The sequence below is a fragment of the Battus philenor genome, unplaced genomic scaffold (assembly GCF_028537555.1).
Source record: "Battus philenor isolate CCGP_79_NKW_IND1 unplaced genomic scaffold, ilBatPhil1.0.hap1 SCAF_12, whole genome shotgun sequence".
In the NCBI taxonomy this organism is placed as follows: domain Eukaryota; kingdom Metazoa; phylum Arthropoda; class Insecta; order Lepidoptera; family Papilionidae; genus Battus; species Battus philenor.
Window position 1 is genome coordinate 10,435,395 of NW_027181674.1, and position 20,424 is coordinate 10,455,818.

The 20,424-nt window shown below is 34.7% G+C and overlaps 2 protein-coding genes across 3 annotated transcripts; one reads left to right on the forward strand and one right to left on the reverse strand.

Moving 5' to 3' along the window:
- Positions 1 to 892: 892 nt before the first annotated feature.
- LOC137932739 (uncharacterized) lies at positions 893 to 15,086 on the forward strand. Of its 2 annotated transcripts, XM_068776399.1 has the most exons (11): positions 893 to 1,727; positions 3,146 to 3,158; positions 3,834 to 3,994; positions 6,543 to 6,718; positions 7,443 to 9,876; positions 10,002 to 10,393; positions 10,468 to 10,677; positions 11,392 to 11,532; positions 12,249 to 12,432; positions 12,944 to 13,280; positions 13,471 to 15,086. In XM_068776399.1, the coding sequence occupies exons 1-11, from the start codon at positions 893 to 895 to the stop codon at positions 13,577 to 13,579; spliced, it is 4,992 nt and encodes a 1,663-aa protein (XP_068632500.1). In that variant the 3' UTR covers positions 13,580 to 15,086. The 2 variants fall into 2 exon arrangements, with proteins under 2 accessions (XP_068632500.1, XP_068632499.1); XM_068776398.1 differs by lacking the exons at positions 893 to 1,727; positions 3,146 to 3,158; positions 3,834 to 3,994 and adding an exon at positions 4,883 to 5,385.
- Positions 15,087 to 18,537: 3,451 nt separating this feature from the next.
- Positions 18,538 to 20,026, reverse strand: LOC137932949 (uncharacterized). The gene is made up of 2 exons (XM_068776639.1): positions 19,878 to 20,026; positions 18,538 to 19,802 (listed from the first exon to the last, which is right to left on the reverse strand). Exons 1-2 carry the CDS (start codon positions 19,954 to 19,956, stop codon positions 18,691 to 18,693), a joined length of 1,191 nt encoding a protein of 396 aa, XP_068632740.1. The 5' UTR covers positions 19,957 to 20,026; the 3' UTR covers positions 18,538 to 18,690.
- Between the last annotated feature and the right edge of the window lie 398 nt (positions 20,027 to 20,424).

Below are 20,424 nucleotides of genomic sequence, written 5' to 3' on the forward strand. Positions count from 1 at the left end.
TGTCGGTCACTAGTAAAACTCGTTACTATTTATAAACTGAACTAGGTTAGCTTCTTTAAACGACATCAACGTTTTGGTTAACAAGAAAAAAACGCGGGAATTAGTTCTTTTTTGATTTAAAGTCACCACTATATAATTGTATTAAAATTAGCCAGGTATAAACAATAAAAGAGAAAATTTTCCCTGAAAATTGTTAATAAAATCAAAACAAAATTCTTAATAAAAATTGCAAATTTTTCACCATGTCTGCCACCCATAGGCTTTTTCGCGATTGTATAATATTTCTCACTCAAAGAAATTTTTTAAGTAATCTAATCAACGGTTAATAAACTTTATAAAATTCAAACGAGCTTATAATAAGCTCGTTAACGGCATAATAAATTCATAAATTTATTATGCCTTAAATTCGTTATATAAAAATACAAGACACTAAATGAATATTTTCTTTACAAATAAAAAAACCTTTTTTTTTGAATGGTGTACTTAAAAGCAAAGGAATTCTTAGTTTTTTTTTAAAGAGCATGTTTCTTGCCCTGTATACCAAAAATGGTATTCACGCCACCTGCCGCAACATATTGTAGCTATATATGAAACTTTGTAAAGCAGATGTTGTTGACATTTTTATATTATATTAATTATACATGCATTATTTCATTATATATAGTCATATTTTGAGCCTAAAATATGAAAAATTTGATTTAACTATTGATTACATGTTTCGGTAACACGTCCTCGATTGCGCATGTCTGGTCAGATCGCAAATGTTCTTGAAGGACTGTGACTTAATTTCTATTAGATTTTGTATTATATCATAACAATCTTTAATTTATATTAATGTATTTATTCTATGTTATTTTTTGGTAACAGAGATCTTATTTGAAAGCTTACAAATATGGGTAATACTCAGGCAAATGAAAAACAATCTAAGACCGGAAAATCGCCAGCTAAAAGTAAACATTTTATACGGAATTTAAATAAAAAAGGATCTTTGAAAGATGGTAAAAAACGCGGAAGGAAAAAGAGCAACGCTAAACGAGAGACATTCGACAGGGAGTTCGATAAAACGCCAGATTCTGATAACAATGAAACGATCGAAGCATCCGATAACGATACGGGCGAGTGCGTGTTCAAAACATCGGGCCGGAGCGCGCGAGGCGTGGAAACGAGCAGTGTGCAGTCGGAGGTAACGGTGTCCAGGTGCGAGGCGCGCGCGGAGCGGCGGTCACCGACCTGCGATCGCTCCCAGCCGCCACTCAACGACTCCAACTCGGAGTCAGTGTTCACGGAACCCCTCACGCCGCTCGCCGTCGAGCTCAACCAGTGTTACTACTCCGCAGAGAGCGACAGCGCGCACGACGAACCCTTTCGCACTCTCTCACCTATCCAAATAAATGTCCTCCTAGACGCTTCGCCAGAAAACGACTGGCCGCTTGTAAACATGCCCCACGCTGACGCTACGACTCCGCTGACACACGACGTAGATAAAGAAATTAAAAGTGACACATTCGATGAAAACTGTGAGACGAGTGATATCGAAAAAACAATGGGTGCTATATTGTCAAGGTCGAAACAGGATCATACTGAGCCAAATGAATGCAAGCATGACTTCCTGGAAAACCGGCTCAAAGCCTGCCCCGGGCAAACATCTTTCACGCTGTCCAAACATCGCAAGGTTGATCTGCCGCCGGTCACAGCGTGCGAGGGTCCGCTTGCCGTCATCGATAACGGTCAGTTTCTAGTTATCTCAAACTGAAAATAAATGTTAGATCAAAAAAAAATTATTTTCAGTATACAACAGTTCGCCAAAAATTTGTAACAAATTTTGAAAGTAAAATATTATAAGCGCAGGTGCATTTATTTCTTCTATATTTGGTAGTAGTTTTGATAAGGACAAAAACGTTCACCAAACCAGCAGCAAACTATCTATGCAGCCGGCAAATAAGCATATTTATATTTGATAACCTTCTTCATAGTAAAAGAAATAATTATATTCAGATGAGTAATGTTTTCCATTTCTATGATATTGTCAATACAGCGATACTGTAACAGAAAAAATTCGTTATGATTTTGACAAGATATGATGTATATAAATACACTAATTTATGGAAAAAGGTATTTTGACAGAATTGATTGTTATAAATAGATAAAATAAATATTATTAAGGTCACAACAAATCTTTTTACCGAAAAATTAAAATTACATTAGTTATGTTATTACAACATAATGTTATATTGTAATTATTTGTATCGGGCTCAAACAAATAATGTAGAACTGTAATACTCATGTGATTCAAACTTGGATTTCGATTTCCGTTAAATCGGTTAATACGTGTTTGGTTTATACACTTAAAGTTGTTTGATTTATAGTTACTGAATCTACCAACTAGGTGAAGTGATGGAATAGTCAAAGTTGCAAGAAGTCCTTAGATTCGGGCAACTCAAGACCGGTCACCGTGGCGATCTTTTCGGGGGACCTGTGCTTTGCAGCGGGCGCATATTGGCTGACATGTTGATGATGATGAGATCTATCAAGCCACTTAATATCAGTACGGGTAGAGTACAAATTTTTGGTTCATTTTTATACACAGTGCAATTGGTAATAAATGTACAAGTACTGTCAGAAGTGAGGGGCCTGGCATTCCAATAACAAAATAAATTAAGGTAACATACTTTTAGAGTAATCATTTTATATAGGGTGATTGGATATAGGTGTAAAAGATTCAAAATGGTGAAGGCATAGCTCATTTAGTAAGCAAATTTCCTCTTTCTTTCCAATCATTATGTATGACCCAGTAACGAGTAAAGTACAGCCATGAAGTACCTGAAGCAATTGGCCACTGTAATGTAATATGCTTGTAGAAATACACAATATAGTCCCGCTCCAATTGTTTTCATTCTTTGCGAATTAAAGACAACTAGCATGGAATAAAAATCCGAGGCCAAGTCGAAACAACGGGAACAACCTACTTAAACACATTTTTTATTTGTTGATCATAATATCTGACAAAATGAATAAAACAGTTATTTTGTTTTGAGATCTCTTAATGATAAAAAAATATGAATATGTATAAAATCAAAATCAGTAACTAATTTTAATCGAGGTATTTATTTGCATACGATAATTACGTTAATAATGTCATCAAAAGAAAACAGTGAGCGGTGGTTATAGTAAGTAAAAACAATATCTTCCGAACTTATTACGGGATCAAATTCTCTCCGACCCTAACTTTTGTAAATTATGGTACCACAGCTCATTAGTGATAAACTAACACTACTTAACTGATGTCAGAAATATAAATAAGAAAGATATTCAACATCCACAAAACATCACTCGACCCATGCAACCATATGAATAGAAAGTGAAAATGTTTTTGACTATTATTTACATATGAATTAAAACATTTTAAAAAATCACTGAATTACACAGGGAGGTTGGTTATAGGTATAGAAGTTTTAAAAAAGGTAAAAAAATACATTATTGCACCGCATTTAAGAGTAATCAATACGGCTTTTTACTGACAACTGCGCGATATATTTACCCATTATAAAGCTTTTAAACGTGTACCCAATCATCCTGTATACTACTATAAATATTAACAAGAAAAACGGTATCGTATCCGTCATATATCCGGCACGACTGTTATTATATATAATAAGCTTTGTTTTTATGTGTAATTTTATTGTTGTGATCCAATTCCTGGATTCGGCAGAAGGTACTATTAAGAGAAAGTTCATGAATAAAAACATGCATATTTTAAAGTAAACATGTTATCCATTGTCATATTTTGTTTTGTAAAGAAACATAATAAATTTGTCATATTGTCTTACAGAAAGTGATCGTCGACATTCAAGTCTGAGCGACGCGCCGGTGGCGGAATCCAATGTGCTCAGAAAAGTTGCATCGCTCACACTGGATAAGTTGATAGACTCCAAAGTAACGCGACCGAAGTTTGTCCCAGAAAAACTTGACTTTCAGTTGTATGAAAAATTTGAAGGTACCTTTTTGTTGTCTTTTATGCTAAATGAAATAACAATAAATACATTTCTGAATGCATATTACATACAGAAGAAATATATAATTATATTACTAATTAATACATAATTAAAAAATAATCAGCAGCTTTATTCTCTGCTTCAAAATTTTTAAGTTTAAGATAATTTAATCTTTTTTTTGACTATGTAGTTGTCTTTCACAGGTATATAAAATATATATGCAAAAAAAATTTTACTTTTCATTGCTCTTAATAGTATTACGTGAAAAGATAACCGACAACGATTACATAGCATACAAGATACCAAGAAAGTTTACATTATTCTTCGTCAACAAAAGTCGCGAGTCGCGTAATTTTTAACGATATCATTTTTCATTTAAATCATTGGAAACTGTTCTTGAACCTATCTTCTCTCTCCTGAATATTGGTAACGAATATGTCCTTCAATTGCATTATTTTAATGGACAGTTTAATTTTTCCATCAGTCACAATGACGAATGTATAATATAAAGAAAAACATATCAATGTGCATCTTCCGGTTTTTACGTTTTTCTCTCTTTCTTATCCCAACAGAAGCTAAATGGAATCGCTTAAGCTAAACCTTTGGAGTAACAAAATGCACATTTCACGTAGCTAATAATTCCAATAACATCCGGATGAATAACAACGCTGTCTGTGAAATAGAATTTTAGACTAATTGTCATCCAATAAATTGTTTCGATTAACGTCAATAATTTTAATCATTATCTAAACAAATACATGAATGAATAACGTGATAAAAACTGTCCGTTATCAACAATTAGATAGATAGTAAATGTACCGCCTAATTCTTATCCGTAATCACTTCAGTCTTAATAACGATACGACAGAAAAAGAAGTGTGTACGTGACTTTATTTGTGCGAAGTGAAATAAAATGTTTTAAATATGCAACTGGGAACGAGTCGCGTAAATTTTACAAATTCCTCCATTACACATTTCAATTACGTCAAACTGCTAAATAAACATCAATCGGCCGAGAGTGGCGTTCACAATATTCTAACTTTGTTAGGATTACATTCGGATGATTTGACATATGTCGATTTCAATACTAAAGTGAGACGTGTTCGCAGAAAACTTTTTCGCAAATCACCACCTGCGAAACATTATAAAGAACTAATTCCGTATGATAGAAAAAAAATGACTATTAATATCGATAAAACGTGGAGGTGGTTTCGAATTGTGATACTTACTTTAAAAAGAAAGTTCGGTGAGATCATACTGGAGTGGGACACGAGGTCGTGTGTAATTATAGTGACTATACTTCAAGATAATGATTGCCCATGTTTATACGAAATGAAAATACCTAACTTATTTGAAGTAGTTACTAGGAAAGAAGCGAATAAAAGAAAGCTAGGTAAACCATTTAAACTTATAAAATTGTTAACGCATCAACCATTTGCCAAATATAATCTAATAAATCATTGTTTATTCAATGAAGTGAAAGGATGAGTGAAGCGTCCATCTAATTACAAAAATACACCCTATCACGTATTACAAAGCTGTGTACTTAGAACTTTAATTGGTTCAATCTCCCAAAGCAAGGCATTTAGTTAGAAACTCGACGGTAGAAGTATTTTACTTTAATCTTCTCATTTATAGTTTAAGTAAAATCCTTTGTTTGAAAAATTGTTAAAAGACCTGGTTATAATTAACATATTTCTCTGAACATGAATGTAAAATTGACAACATGAATGTACATGCAGCGACACGAATATCACCTTAATCTTCGTGGATTACATTTTAGTCCTGCTTTTTTACAACAGATTTTATATAACACAGGCTAGTCGGTAATAAATCATCCACAATATTTCCATCGTTATGTCGTACTAACAATTTAATGATAAATCAATCATGAAAAGCATATTATTTATATTTCAAATTGTGCACATTTACTTCAACAGCAACAGTCAAAATGAATTATAATGATTCAGAATATTTTATCAAATTTTCTAATTTGAAATTCGATTGCTTATTACAGTTTTTCGCCATTGTAGTTTTAATGTTGTAGTTGTCCAAATAATGACTTGTTAGTATGACAACTATTGCCTACATTTAATTTAAAAAAAAACTAAAAATTATATACATTTTATATTATTTCCTTGAGGATAAGATTTATTAATTTGCTTTAATTACCATTACTTTTTACTTATTTTGGAGGTCACATGCGTAACTAATAAAAATGTACAGATTATAAAATACTACTAAGTATCTTATTCGATTTATAAATGGCATCGCCTGGATAATATAACTATAAAGCATTTTTTTGAAAGTTTTTTGAGCACTCTTCCTTTAAATAAACGATAACCTTAACTGTAAGAACTAAAATATGCCACAAAGATTCAAGCCATTTGTGTTAGCAACATTTTATTTCATATTGTCATAAATGACACAATTGTTTTGTTTTCTGATTCTTAATTTAAATCTGGATTTTATTTTAAACTTTTTATTTAATTACAATAAAAAATTATTTATGTGTAAATTTTATTAGAGCAGACAACTTTGAAATTTCAGGGCAGATGCTTCTTAATTGGTTCGTGTCTTCGATTGCTGAAAATAATCACTTGAAGAGCCTTCTAAGTTCTCAAGATCTGAAAAACATTGGAATTCTCTATTGCACTCACTTACTAGCAGCAGGTGTTCTGCGTCAAATCGCTGATAAGGATGCACCAAAAGAGAACACCTTCAAGGTTTGTTTGTAAACAATATAGGTGTAAAAAGTAACCTTAACAATCTTTATGCTAATAATATCCTAAGTTTTCTGGTAATTAAATAGTTTTAAGTCTTTCGGAATTAATTGGTATAACGCTTTATTGTAATCTTTGTTCTAATGTTATTAAACATATATACTTCTTTAAGAAAATTTGAGTAAAATAGAGGTAACATTTATTTGACAAATTATTACACTAAGTTATTTGTTCATGACATATGCTTCTTATTATAAATATAGGTAAAATATATGATGCATTTATCTATTCAGGCAAAATTTTAATCTGTCAATAAAAGTACATTTAATCTGAAGATATATTCATGTATTTAACAACAAATTTAAATACAATGAAATGTGTTAGTGTTAATGCATAACTAAATTAGGAAACTTATGTTTTTTATGTTATTGGAATATTTTGGGGTGTGTAAGAAATCAATTATATTTATTAATGATTATATTAAAATATATCAATTTGATAGATTTTTGTTGTTAAATTAACTACTTAGCATAAGTGTATAATAATAAGATAAAATTAATTTTTTTGTCCACCGTTTAATAATATTTTATATGGAAGTTAAAGTAAAAATTTTTAAAATGAAAATCATATCCTGACTACATATTACCTAATATTTATGCATGTATGATAAAACATGCAGACCCTATCTTTACCAACATGTGTCAAATTAACCATTATTGATTTTCAGCCAAGTCTAATGTATTATTGGGCTCACATGGATGCACCACCTTCACAACCTGTTACTCCGGGAAGGTTACAAACATCTACATGGCCACCAGATAAAGAAATTAGACAGTTTAATCAAGATAGTACCATATTATTCAGCAATATGGAGACAAGTCAATTTTACAGTCAAAACAATAATGATGAAATAAATGACATACAAGAGGCAAAAGCCATTATATTACAATTAAAAAAGAGACTCCAAGAGTTAGAATGCCAGTTACAAAGACTTAGAATAAATAATCAGATTGAAATTTTAAATAAAAATTTACAAAACACATGTATTTCTGTGCATGAAAATAATACAATAAAAGACAAAACTGTAGTGGACAAAGTTAACAAAGAAGTCCAGACATTGATGGCATTCAATGATGCAAATAAACAAACCAATAGGCCTCTTATTAGTACATCTAAACATGATATACCACTAGGCATAAATAATAATGACAACAACACATTAGTAATAAGTAGGTTAGCTTATAAAAATGAAAATCACGAGAAACAATGTGAAAAAAGATCTGAGCGAATAGAAAACTATTGTAAATTAAATAAAAGTAGAGAAAACAACAAACTAATTCATAAAGATGTTTGTGATAACAACAATCAATTAGATTATAAACAAGTTTCATGTCTAAATGAAAATGATTCTGATCAACAACAAGAATGTAATTTAATTCTTACGTGTGAAAGTTCCTCTGACACTTCATTTGCAAGTACATTTACTTCAAATGAGTTAATTAACAATAAAAGTAATCATGACAGATTTAATTTTAATAGAAATGGAATACTAAATCAAAATTTTACTTGTGAAAGAGATAATTATGCAACAAACATTTTATTCACTAAAGTAGATCAAAGTATTTCATCAGAAATGAGCCAATCTTCATTGTATCAAACAAAACCACAATCAGGGGAAAAAAGTGAAACCATATTGTGCAATGTCAATGATTCTTCAACAGAATGTAACTCTATACTTACACAGACTGAAACAAAAGAATTGATTCTTGGAGGAAATAAGACATCACCGGTATCAGTAGAAGTATCAACAAGTATATTAAACCAGACTTTGTCTAAACATCCACCACCGCTTCCTGGTAAAACTCCATCTCCACCCCCTGCGCCTGGAACACATTCAATAACACCTGAACTAATGACTCCTACACCATACACTACTCCTATACAGTCAAAGCCTTCGTCTTTGCCAACATCATCAGTACCTGCGCCTATATTATCTGATTCAATAGAACTTAGAGATCAAGGAACTGATAAAGAATTAATTACCACATCCCATCCGTCTTACGCAGCTGCTTTAGGTACAAAAAAATCTTCACATATAATTGATGCAGATGACCAAGGAAAAGACAATTCTGTATCAAGTAATGAAGACAAATGTTCATTATCATTTAGCAAAGCAGAACTGCCTCAATTAGATCTTTATCAACAAACAGTACATTCATTTCCAAGTCCAGACACTGGACAGTCTAAGTTGCATGTTTCAGAATCAGATGATAAAAGTAAACAACTTGTCCCAACCACTCAAAAATCGGTACCGTCACCAATTCCAAGAACACCTGATTTGGATCCATCAGTTTCAGAAGTGCATGTACTTTATCACCCTCCTCACTCGCTTTCTCTTTCTTCATCTTCCCCACCACCCATTTCTTCAATGCCAGAAACAGAAATCCTTTCAACGACTGAAGTGGAAGGTACATGCGCTCCTCCTCCTCCTCCTCCCCCATCAATGCCAGGAATTGAACCTACCCCATCACCGATGCTCGGAACAGAAGCGATTGGGCCTCCGCAGCCATTGTTGCCTGGAATTGGGCCTCCTCCGCCATCGATGCCTGTGATTGGATCTTCTCCGCCATCGATGCCCGTGATTGAGCCTTCTCCGCCACCGATGCCTGGGATTGGACCTCCTCCGCCACCGATGCCCGGAATTGGACCTCCTCCGCCACCGATGCCCGGGATTGGGCCTCCTCCGCCACCGATGCCCGAGATTGGGCCTCCTCCGCCACCGATGCCCGGGATTGGGCCTCCTCCGCCACCGATGCCCGGGATTGGGCCTCCTCCGCCACCGATGCCCGGGATTGGGCCTCCTCCGCCACCGATGCCCGGGATTGGGCCTCCTCCGCCACCGATGCCCGGAATTGGACCTCCTCCGCCACCGATGCCCGGAATGGGGCCTGCTCCTCCACCGATGCCTGGCGCTGGACCTCCTCCGCCTCCAATGCCTGGAACTGCTCAGCTGTCAGTGACTTTAGGGTCCAATCCACCACCGCCGCCTTTACCTAATATTCCAGGATCAAATGTACCTGCACCGCCTGGCGCATCAGTAGCACCAGGGCCGCTTCCATTCCCTGCGCCACCTGCAGGTGGATGGAATATGCAACGTGCCAGTAAGTACTAATAAAATCATTGAAACATACAGAGAGATTTTGCTTAAATATTTAAAAAATATTATAATCATAGCTTTGAATTATACTAATATTATAAATAGCTTGAATTAGCAAATTATTTTTAGCTTTGAGAAAAACGCCTGTTAAACCTGCTGCTCCGATGAAGCCGTTGTATTGGACACGAATTTTAGCAACGCCGGTACAACCGATTTATCAAGGAGATTCCGAGGCAACTAAATTAAAGCCACTGTGGTTAGAAATCGAAGAAGCCAGTTTGGATAATATCGATGAATTTACGGACCTGTTTTCACGGCAAGTTATAAAGGCGCCTGCGAAGAAAAAGGTGGAGTTGAAAGCGAAGATACAACCCGTCAAGTTACTCGATAGCAAACGATCACAGAACGTTGGTATACTGGCTCAAAGTTTACACGTCGAATTCTCTGAAATTGAAAACGCCATATATAACTTTGATACCTCGGTTGTAAGCTTAGAAGCTTTGCAGCAGATTTATGATTTGGTAAGGAACTTTTTCATTGTATTAATCCTTTTTCCCTTAATATTGTTTGTATTTATAAAGTTTTTTTATTTTAGCGGGCGAGTGAGGAAGAGCTGTCACAAATAAAGGACCATTTAAAAAATAGACCAGATATACCTCTGGACAAACCTGAGGCATTTTTGCATGATTTGTCCGGGATACCAAATTTTGCCGAACGTATATCTTGCTTTATGTTTCAAGCAGAATTTGAAGATGCAGTAAATACAACAATGCACAAGTTGGATAACTTGAAACATACGTGTGAGGTAGGAATGCTATTCTATAATTTTTTAAAGTAAAGAGCTGAGCAGTATGTGAATAGTTTTACGGAAGTTCATCTTACATAATCCTGCGATGTTGTGTTGTGTGAGCTTCGGTCTCATACCGGCGGAATACTCCGCTTCCCGTGTTCACTTATCACAAAAATCACTGCGCCTTCAGACTGGAGTGTGGTAATGCTAACGAACGCACTACTGTTTAGCGGCAGGCATTGGCGCGGACGTTGCTTAGACGGTGTCGGGAAATAAATCTCCAATAAACACCCTATATGTAACTCGTACTTAATAAACATTGCTTTTTCTTTTCTATAAAACGCCGAAAATCACTTTGAATCTGGCAGCATTTCGCCCTTCTATATGTTTATTATGCGTATCGTTTCTTGCCACATGCATTATGACATATGCCGGACGGATGTCTCTATCAACCTCAGATTTTATTTAGTATCTAACATAATGGCTTACTTGCAGCCCATTATACTTTAGAATCTTAGTCCAGAATTTTTCCAGATTGGTGTGTTTTTAGTATCTCATATCTAACACCTTGTTAGGACAAAACTCCAAAATCCTCTGTAGCGTTAAGTAGATCCTGATAAGGTGGATAAATAACCTTGTTGAGATTGTCGCAGCGCGTGAGGTTTATGTTCAGCTATGGACATCCTATAGCAAAAAAGATGATAAAATTAAGAAATTATATATTTTCAGTTCCTTATTACTAATGAAGCTTTGAAACAGTTATTTTCTATAATCTTAACTTTGGGCAACTACATGAATGGTGGAAATTGCCAAAGAGGACAAGCGGACGGATTTGGCTTGGAAATATTGGCGAAGTTAAAAGACGTTAAAGTATGTACCGATTTTTCTCTTACACCCAACTCTTTTTTACACGAATTTGAAATAACGCGGTTCACAAATTAGAATCATTACATTTTTTACACGAATATTTCTTCTAGCACGAATCCTTAAAAATTGTTTTTTCAATTAAAAATTTGTCAGTGCTTACAGAGACTTATCTTTGCAGCAAAAAATTGGGGTAATTGGCCCAGTTTGTAATAAACTTGCAAGCTTGTTATCATGTAGCAATGAATAGTTGCAAAATTATTCTTTGTATTTTCATGCGGTTTAAATTTTCACTATGTACTGATTTCATTTTTGTGCAATAAAAATGATTTGTTTTCGTTTTATAAATACTAATTATTAAAGATTTCATTGTAACTTTTCTTGCAAGGGTTTTATTTTGGAAAAATACTTATAGTTTTCACATCTTACATGATTTTTTTGCACGCTGCTGACCATATTTGCAATATAAAAAATGGATTTGGTGTACATTCGAATTTGAGAGAAGGAAGATATCAAATAGGGACTTTTATTTATTTTACAATCAGGAAAGTCTACTGATTTATAATAAAATGTTTAAATTTGAATAGACTACGAATTCGCTGGTGACAAGCCTCCAGTTATTCTTAAGTATGCATGTACCCATAGAATAAGAGTACTACTTTTCAGTTTAATGCGGTGTTGTTAACTTGTACAATGTTCATGACGGTTTGGTGTGTGCGCAGTCGAAGCGATCGCAGGTGACGCTGCTGCACTTCATCGTGCGCACGTACATGAGCGCGCGCGGCGGGGCGCTGGCGGCCGCGTGCACGCTGCCGGTGCCCGAGCCGGGCGACATGGCGCGCGCCGCCGCGCTCGACTTCGCCGACGTGGCCGCCAATCTCAACGCACTGCATAATCGCCTGCAAGGTACCTAAGTATCTATTATACTTACATATTTCGCTATGTGGATGCCAAATCCCTCGGGCGCCCTTGTGTCAAAATGCTAAGCTGGTTTTATCGACTAGTGTGACCGCCTAAGCCGAGGTGCCCTCTGGGTCATTGAGCCTAGTCACTGTATAGATCGTCCTCCGAAGTGATCTAAATACTCGGCAGCCTTCTAATCCCCTTCTTTGGGACATGGAAAATAATATAATCATAAAAGGCTTAGAGTCACGGGTACTACAGAGTATGTTAATGACAGTTTTAAACATAAGATGGAATATATTATCCGGGAGCTGGTAGGAGACCGTACAATTCATAGACCACTACCAGGTATTAATTAAGTTAATCAGCTATCTCTTAGTTTCTTCTAGTCTCAGTAGTATATAATAATCTAAGCGACACTTACTGTATTATTTCCTTATTGTCAATATGTAGCTGTCGTTTAGTAACAAAATATTATATAATTTAATGATTGGTTTTTATATTCGTTTTTCAGCCTGCAGAGAGCAAACTAAAAAAGTCATCGAATGTAATAACCAAAGGTTAGAGAACAGCGACTCGCCCCTGGGAGATAACTCTAAGAGAATGGATGTGTTCAAAGAGAAGATGAACACTTTTCTGGACGCGGCGGAAGAGAAACTAAAGACTGAAAATGATAATTTAGAAGAATGCCGTACTAAGTTCTTAGCTACCGTGAAGTTCTATCAATACACCCCCAAATGCTCCAAAATCGAAGACTGCGAACCCAAGGAGTTCTTTTCGCTGTGGACTTCGTTTTGTAGTGATTTCAAAGATATTTTCAAAAAAGAGGAACAAATTGCTATAAAAGAAAAGTAAGATTTAGTTTTTTGATCAAACTGTATTCAATGTGACAAAAGTCAGTGACGCCGTTGCCTTCTCTGTGCGGGCGGTTAGCTGCGAATACGCTGTCGCCCAAATTACATATTATACCATACATAACTTTGTATTAATGCCGTCTGACATATGTCCCTAGTTAATTAATATTGCTCTTTATACTTTCAGATTAAAAGAAACCAAAAAACTTCAAGAAGAAAGGAAATCTTTAACACAGCCTAAAAAGGAGGGTGGATTAAAAGCTCGGCTTCAGAAATTGTCGGGCACCAAGAAATAGGTGTAAGCTCAACAAGGAAACTAGGGCCCTCAACATAAAAGCTCAACATCTCTTTGTTTATGCTACTCTATGTACTTTAGTTTGCTGTCAAAATCTCACAAATGTACCTGCATGTAATCATTTATAACGTGGCTTAGTAAGTATTCTTAATCTCGTGTAAAAGGTGCTTCATCTTTCATCATGTCTTAGTACACAGGCCTACCTAAAACTAAAATTGATATATTGGTATTAAAAATTGTGATTTTTTTTTTTTGTAATTGACATAATGTAAATGCGTAATTAATTTCTTACAAATAAGAGGCAACAAGCGGCGGGCACGCATCCTTGAAGGTATAATAAGGACATTGAATTAATTTATTTTCCTATTTAATGTAATGTATTTGTGCAACTGTTTAAATGAATGCATTGTTCCTTGTGAAACTATATTTATTATGATAACATACATATAACTATGACAAATACAAACATAAAGATACATTTGAAACATTTTATTGAAAGATACTGTGTAATAATTCCATTAATCACTGACTAAAGTAAAACCTTTAGCCTACATTTATTCTAAACACCCGAGATATAAACTTGTTAGAGTTGGTAATGTGTTACCGCGGCTATTTTTAATTTATATTTTTATTGTCTACAATGTTTATAAAATCAAGATGGAGATACTGTATTCAATAACTATTTATATGCATATTGTAGTAGAGTTTTTGTTTATGCGCATATATTTAACACTTTCTCAGTTTTGTAAGTTGTTTAATGTGATTAAGGTTGAATCTCGAACGCGAGGAGAAACTTTATTGATTGATGGTGAGTTTTAAGCTTAAAGTTGTTTTCGCAAAGACTACAATCATTTTTATTCTACTCTATCTCCACTGGCTTTCTCCCAATGTACACTGAGTACACTTAATGCTCTTATAAAAAGCAGAAAAGCCGTACAGAGATACTCTATCATTGAACCTCTTAATGTTTTTATAGAGATGTTCAGTACGGTAAAAATTGTTTTTTTTTTCGTATTATGGTATAAATGATGTAACAATAGAGCTATTGTCAACAATAATAAAATTAGTTAACAAATTTGCCCTTTGTATCAGACATGGCATTTTTATTAAAAAACAAAAAATTTAGTAAAAGGAGTTGTTTACGGCATAAAATGTACTCCTGGCGTTCGAGAAAAACCTAACGTAAAAGGCCTTATTATAAATAAAAATTTATGTTCAGAGAGAAAGAGTTCTGTTTCGATAAATAAAGATTAAAATAGTAGGTTTAATAAAGGTTCTGCATTTCAATTATTGCCAAATGAAGATATTCATATTTGTGTTGTGCTAATAATGAACATGTGTATTATGTTATTGTTGCATTCCATATAAATACAATCCGTTATGACAACATTGAGCCAATGATTTGGACGAAAATGTTGATATTGAGATATAAATACATTCCAAACAATTAAATAACGCAAATCTTTATAATAATAAATTTAGAACTGTTCAGTTGTAAAGTATTTTTTTTTAATTTTATTGATCCATGTTTTGTACATAAGATATACTATAAAATTATTACATTTAAATTAATTTGTTTCTTTTACTCCCTTAAACCTTCAATAATTACAGAGTTTTAAAAGTAATTTTATTGTTATTCCTGTACATCTATATAGTTAGAAACGAGGGTTGAGTTACATTGAATAATACTTTTTCTTGAATATTTGACTGTACACATTTGTCAGAATATGCTAGCCCCCCCTTTTCATGGGGAGGGTGGGAAGGCAAACGTTGATATAATTAATATTTCTCTTCATTATTTCAAGCGGCGTAACTTTATTTCCAAGTTTTTAGCAGTTCTAGAATATATACATGTTATATACGAGGTGTGACGAGTTCACAGATCCCTCCGTTCCGTGGACTCGTTTCCGATGAAGCTGTAAAAGCCGCAAGGCTAACAGCGAAAACTTCACATGAGACAATAGGTGTGATCAAAAATACGATGAATAAATTTTTATATCATCAACTAAAGTATTTAGGTCCTATTCAGGGGCGGCTTAACGTATAGTGCAGGGTGTGCAATGCAAACGGGCGTCGCAGTCGGCTCTTATATATAAGGGCCAGTATAGCACGCGCATTAATTTCACGTCTTCTCCAAGCCGCGGCCACCCGCCTAGGTGAGTGGTTTAGGAAATGGAGAATAGACGTTAACCCTGACAAAAGCCAGGCGATTATATTCTCGCGTCGACTTTCGACCCACCGGACACACAAGCGCAAGCGCCTCACCGACGGGGCACCCTCACCCTCTTCGATCGGTATTGGAAGGATTCGGTCAAATACCTCGGGGTCACTTTCAACTCCAAACGAACATTTAAACAACATATTCGCCAAGTCAGGAATAAAGCCTCTCACATCCTCAGTAGACTTTACCCTATCATTTGCTCTTCAAGCAAACTGTCCCTTAGGCACAAGCTGCACTTGTACAAGGCTTCCGTAAGACCAGTTTTCTCTTACGCGAGCGTTGTATTAGCGCACGCCGCATCCACCAACGTCAACGCTCTACAAACGCTCCAAAACCGGGATAGCAACGGGTGCGGATTGGTCCCAGCGCAACGTTCCAACCTCCATAGCGACCTCAAACTCCCCACGGTCCAAGAGTTCTTTCTTACTTACTCAAAAACTTGCTTTGAGTCGGCCTCCGCACACCTCAATCCCCTAATAGCTAGCGCTTCACGCTACTCCCCCCGCACCTCAGTAAAGACCAAGAGACGTTCTTAAGACGTTCTCCTCGCGCCCATCAGAGGGTTCCCACAGAACACTCGCCACACCGCACCCCCTGCAGACACTCACAACACTGCAAGCGCAAACTACTCAGTATCATCAGCAACCACTGCACCTGCCACACTACACAGGTCGTCGCGTTCTACATAACAAAACAAAACATCACCCACCCCGCCACAACATCCGTTCTTAGTGAGCGGCCGCCCGCTCCCTAACCGCGAACAGCGTGGGCGAACCGTCGTTGGATCCGGATCCCTCTTTGGTCCACGCTGCCGTTCTAACCCGCAAGCACACCCTGTCAAAGCTCTACCGCGAAGAGCCTTAACAACGTGCGAGCGTCCTCGTACAAATGGTAGGCGCCCCACCAGCTTTTAGTTTTAAATCTAGTTCACGGACCCTACCGTTCCGTGAACTCAGTACCGATGAAGCTGTAAAAGCCTTGAGGCTAACAGCATTAACATCTTTAGAAACATTAGAGACTTCGGTTTGTGAGAACTTTCTCCAATAAACCTTTTCTCAATATTAGCTGTGCAGAAATCATTGCAAGCTGATACAAACCAAAAAATCGATCCAATTATATGATCCATTAAATGACAATAGAATCTTATTGAAAGTTGAAAATCATCTCAAAATATAATTAAAGTACAATATACTCTGGTCTGACCATAAACGTTGCTATATTTAAATATAAACAAAAATTACTTTTTAATTTGTAACCTGTCATTTTTATTTGATTGTTCATTGTGTTTTCTTATTTCCGCGCGAATATATTGTGAACATTTGAGATTTTAAAATGGGGTAGGGTGAATTCTTATTCAGTTCTCTTGAACTGAGACTGTACTGCAGCAGAAACTGTACTGTACTGCATTTTGTGAGCGTCACTCTTGGAGAAATAATATAAACCTCTTACTGTGTACAACTTGTATTTATTACTTGTTTATGTTTTACATGTTCGACAATGTTGCATGACCATCTGTCATTTTTCCTTCCTTTCGGTTCTCACACCCCGTTCCTAACTTAATGTTGCCGCTATAAATATTAAACAATATTTACTTGAGTTTGTAACTATTCGCCACAATTTCTTAACTAGGTATGATACTAAATATAATCAATATAATCATCCATATGCTTGGTCGGATATTTTTGTACCGGACTATTGATAGGCACAATTAAACCTGTTTGTGACAGAAAAAGACCTGGCCGTCTCCGTAGTGTTTGTACGTAAAAGGCGATCAAAGTAGTAAAGAATTCGAAGAAATCCTGTCCGAAAGCAAAGTATTTTATCTCGGGAGATGAAGATAGCGCCTACCTTCAGCAACACTCTAAAAAAAACTTTAATTAGTCAAAAGTACAAGGTACGCATTATCAGACTTCAGTGATACTTTGGTGGTATCTTAGCAATGAAGAAGTGACTGCCATATTTTTGTGAAAAAGGTGTCAAAAACTTTGGCACAAATGTATTATTCTTCAGGGGGCAGTTAATCCTCTTAACAACAACTCCATGTTTAATAACCAAAAATGGTCCTTTCACCAAGAAGGCGCCGGGTCAAAGGGGGAAATGAATGCTCCAGACATCATCAGAGTTGAAGGCTGGTTGTTATCTTGTCCTAATCTTAATCCACTAGACTATGACTTACAGTCATTTTAGAGAGTAGAGCTTGCTTTAATCGCCATAATAATTTGAAGTCCATAAAACAATCCATATTATTAGTAACAAATAATTTTCCCACAGAAAGAGTGCATGCTGCTATCAATAAGTATAAGTTAACTTAAGAAATAAACAACTGATTTATCTAATTATAGAAAGAAAACATTATAGTTAGGAATACAGTTTTACAATTTAACCCAAGCCTAAAAGGAATGTAATTATTTTGTATACTTCGAAAATAACACAGCATATACATGTTCAGTAGACAGAAACCATTTTACAAATTTAGTTTACAGCCAGGATTTTTTTTATATATGATATCATAATTTATTTCATAGCAGGCAACTTCCAGTGTTTTTGAGAAGTTTCTTTAAGCCTTTATATTCATACGAAAAGACCAATTGGACTTAGCATTATAATTATCCTTAAAAAAATCTAATACAGTTGAACATTTTTAATTAATAATGTTTCCAGCAGATGACATAATTCTTAAAATTACTTCTATCACAAATATAATAGTACCTTATAACTATATTAATAAAAAAAAAACATGATTTCAATAATTTAATGGTTACTAAGCAGGGACATTAAATGAAAAATGAGTATGTAACTAAGTACTGCTTGGTTGCAGAAACTGGCCTGCAGACTCGGAAGATTTATATTGATCAATACATAAATTATTGCATTAATAAGTAAAAAAAAAATTAACAACAATCTATGCATTTCTCTTTCCAGATTTTTAAAAATTTTCGTTGTATTTTTCTATCATTGCCAAGACAGTCGCAAAGGCTCAGAAGAGATTTTTTTAATGATTGCCACTGCATAAAACTTAATTGGTTTGTTAAAGACAATGTACCATGTTCATATCTATAGGACTCCTCTTTATTAATAAACTCAACTAAGGTTTTCACATTAGAAACTCTATCTATTGAGTGATAATAAGAGTCTTTTTTTATTTTTGTTTCAACCTTTGGCTCCACAAAAAATTTCTTAAAATTTTCCCTAGATATGGCTTGCCCTTTATCAACAAATTTCTTTGGTACATTCATTTCACTGTTATCAATTTCGTCAAAGTCATGTTGCAGCTTTACCTCCATCTCATCATTATCTTTATTTACTTCATTGATATACATAAACAATCTGTCTATTGTGTTTCCTTCTTCATCATCATCTTCAATTAGATTAGAATAAATTTCTTTGTCCTTTTGTGACCAATTAAATCGGCCAAAGTCTTCTTGATTCTTTAGATCAAGCCATTCTTCCAAATTCACTGGTAGTTCATAATTTTCAGGCAGTAAAGGCAAACCTTTCATTTGCAGTTTATTTAAAAATTGATACATTTGAGAATACCATCTACAAGAATGTTGGACTAGAATATTGCTTAATGACCAGATTCTGCTAAGCAAAGCATAAGGCATCAATGACATCCAATGACTATCACCCCGTTTCACTCGATCTAAATAAAAAACAGCAGCTTGTTTACAACAAACTGATATCCTTAACATCACTTTTGACAATGACATCAATCTGACCATCACATACTGCAACATTTGTCTGGTAGGCAAAGCTTGATCTCTGTCTTCAACTTTTGGTAGAGTCATTGAAAAATTTTCAACATCTTTTAATACATTTAACATTAAATATCTACGTAGAGCAGTATTAATTTTTTTGAATATCCTGTATCCGATATCATTACGAAATTTTTTATCGTACTTGTATAAAAATCTTGATAATAACGCACTCTCCTTGTGTAACGGGGATTGTTTTGATAATATTGTTACAGCATTACTGCATATGCTCTTTAAATATCTGGAATCTTAAAGTAATTTGTCATTAATTATTTAACAGTAGAAGAATTTATCCAATATTATATTTAATATTGTAATACTACCGTTATCATTTTGTCTCGAGCTCTGACATGTTTGAACTGGAGGCGGTAAAAGATTTTTATTATTCCAAGGTTCCAACATTTCATCAACTAGTCCCGATATAACTTTCAAAATCTTGAAATTTGTGTAGATTGTTAGGGAAAACGTGACAATTAACTTAAAGTCTAATAACCAGTGTTTACATTATCAAATTGAAATGAACACAAGAACGGTTAACATTATAAGTAACAATAATTTTAGAACAAAGATAATTGATTATAAATATTAATATTTTCTTTATTTCATAAAACTCTAAAATTACTGAATTAGACGGTTATTTTTTTACATTTATGTAGAAATTTATTTTATTATGAGTTGTTTATTGATTACTGAAAACTGAAAGACCAAACATCGCGATAAAAAGTCAAGTAGACTGTGAATATGGTCAAGCAAGGTCAAATATCTTGTAAATCAAAAAGGTTTTAAAAGATAATGTTCCATATGTAGCTGATTTTAAAGTATAATGTTTTTTAAAGAACTGTAGACAGTTCTTTAAAAATCATCATCTTA

Bases quoted from the DNA above. Each gene is read 5' to 3' on its own strand.
- LOC137932949 (XM_068776639.1), bottom strand. From the start codon at position 19,956: ATGTTGGAACCTTGGAATAATAAAAATCTTTTACCGCCTCCAGTTCAA. The intron at 19,803-19,877 runs GTAGTATTACAA...AATTACTTTAAG, and splicing joins CTCGAGACAAAATGATAACG to ATTCCAGATATTTAAAGAGC.
- LOC137932739 (XM_068776399.1), top strand. From the start codon at position 893: ATGGGTAATACTCAGGCAAATGAAAAACAATCTAAGACCGGAAAATCG. The intron at 6,719-7,442 runs GTTTGTTTGTAA...ATTGATTTTCAG, and splicing joins CAAAAGAGAACACCTTCAAG to CCAAGTCTAATGTATTATTG. The intron at 11,533-12,248 runs GTATGTACCGAT...GTGTGTGCGCAG, and splicing joins CGAAGTTAAAAGACGTTAAA to TCGAAGCGATCGCAGGTGAC.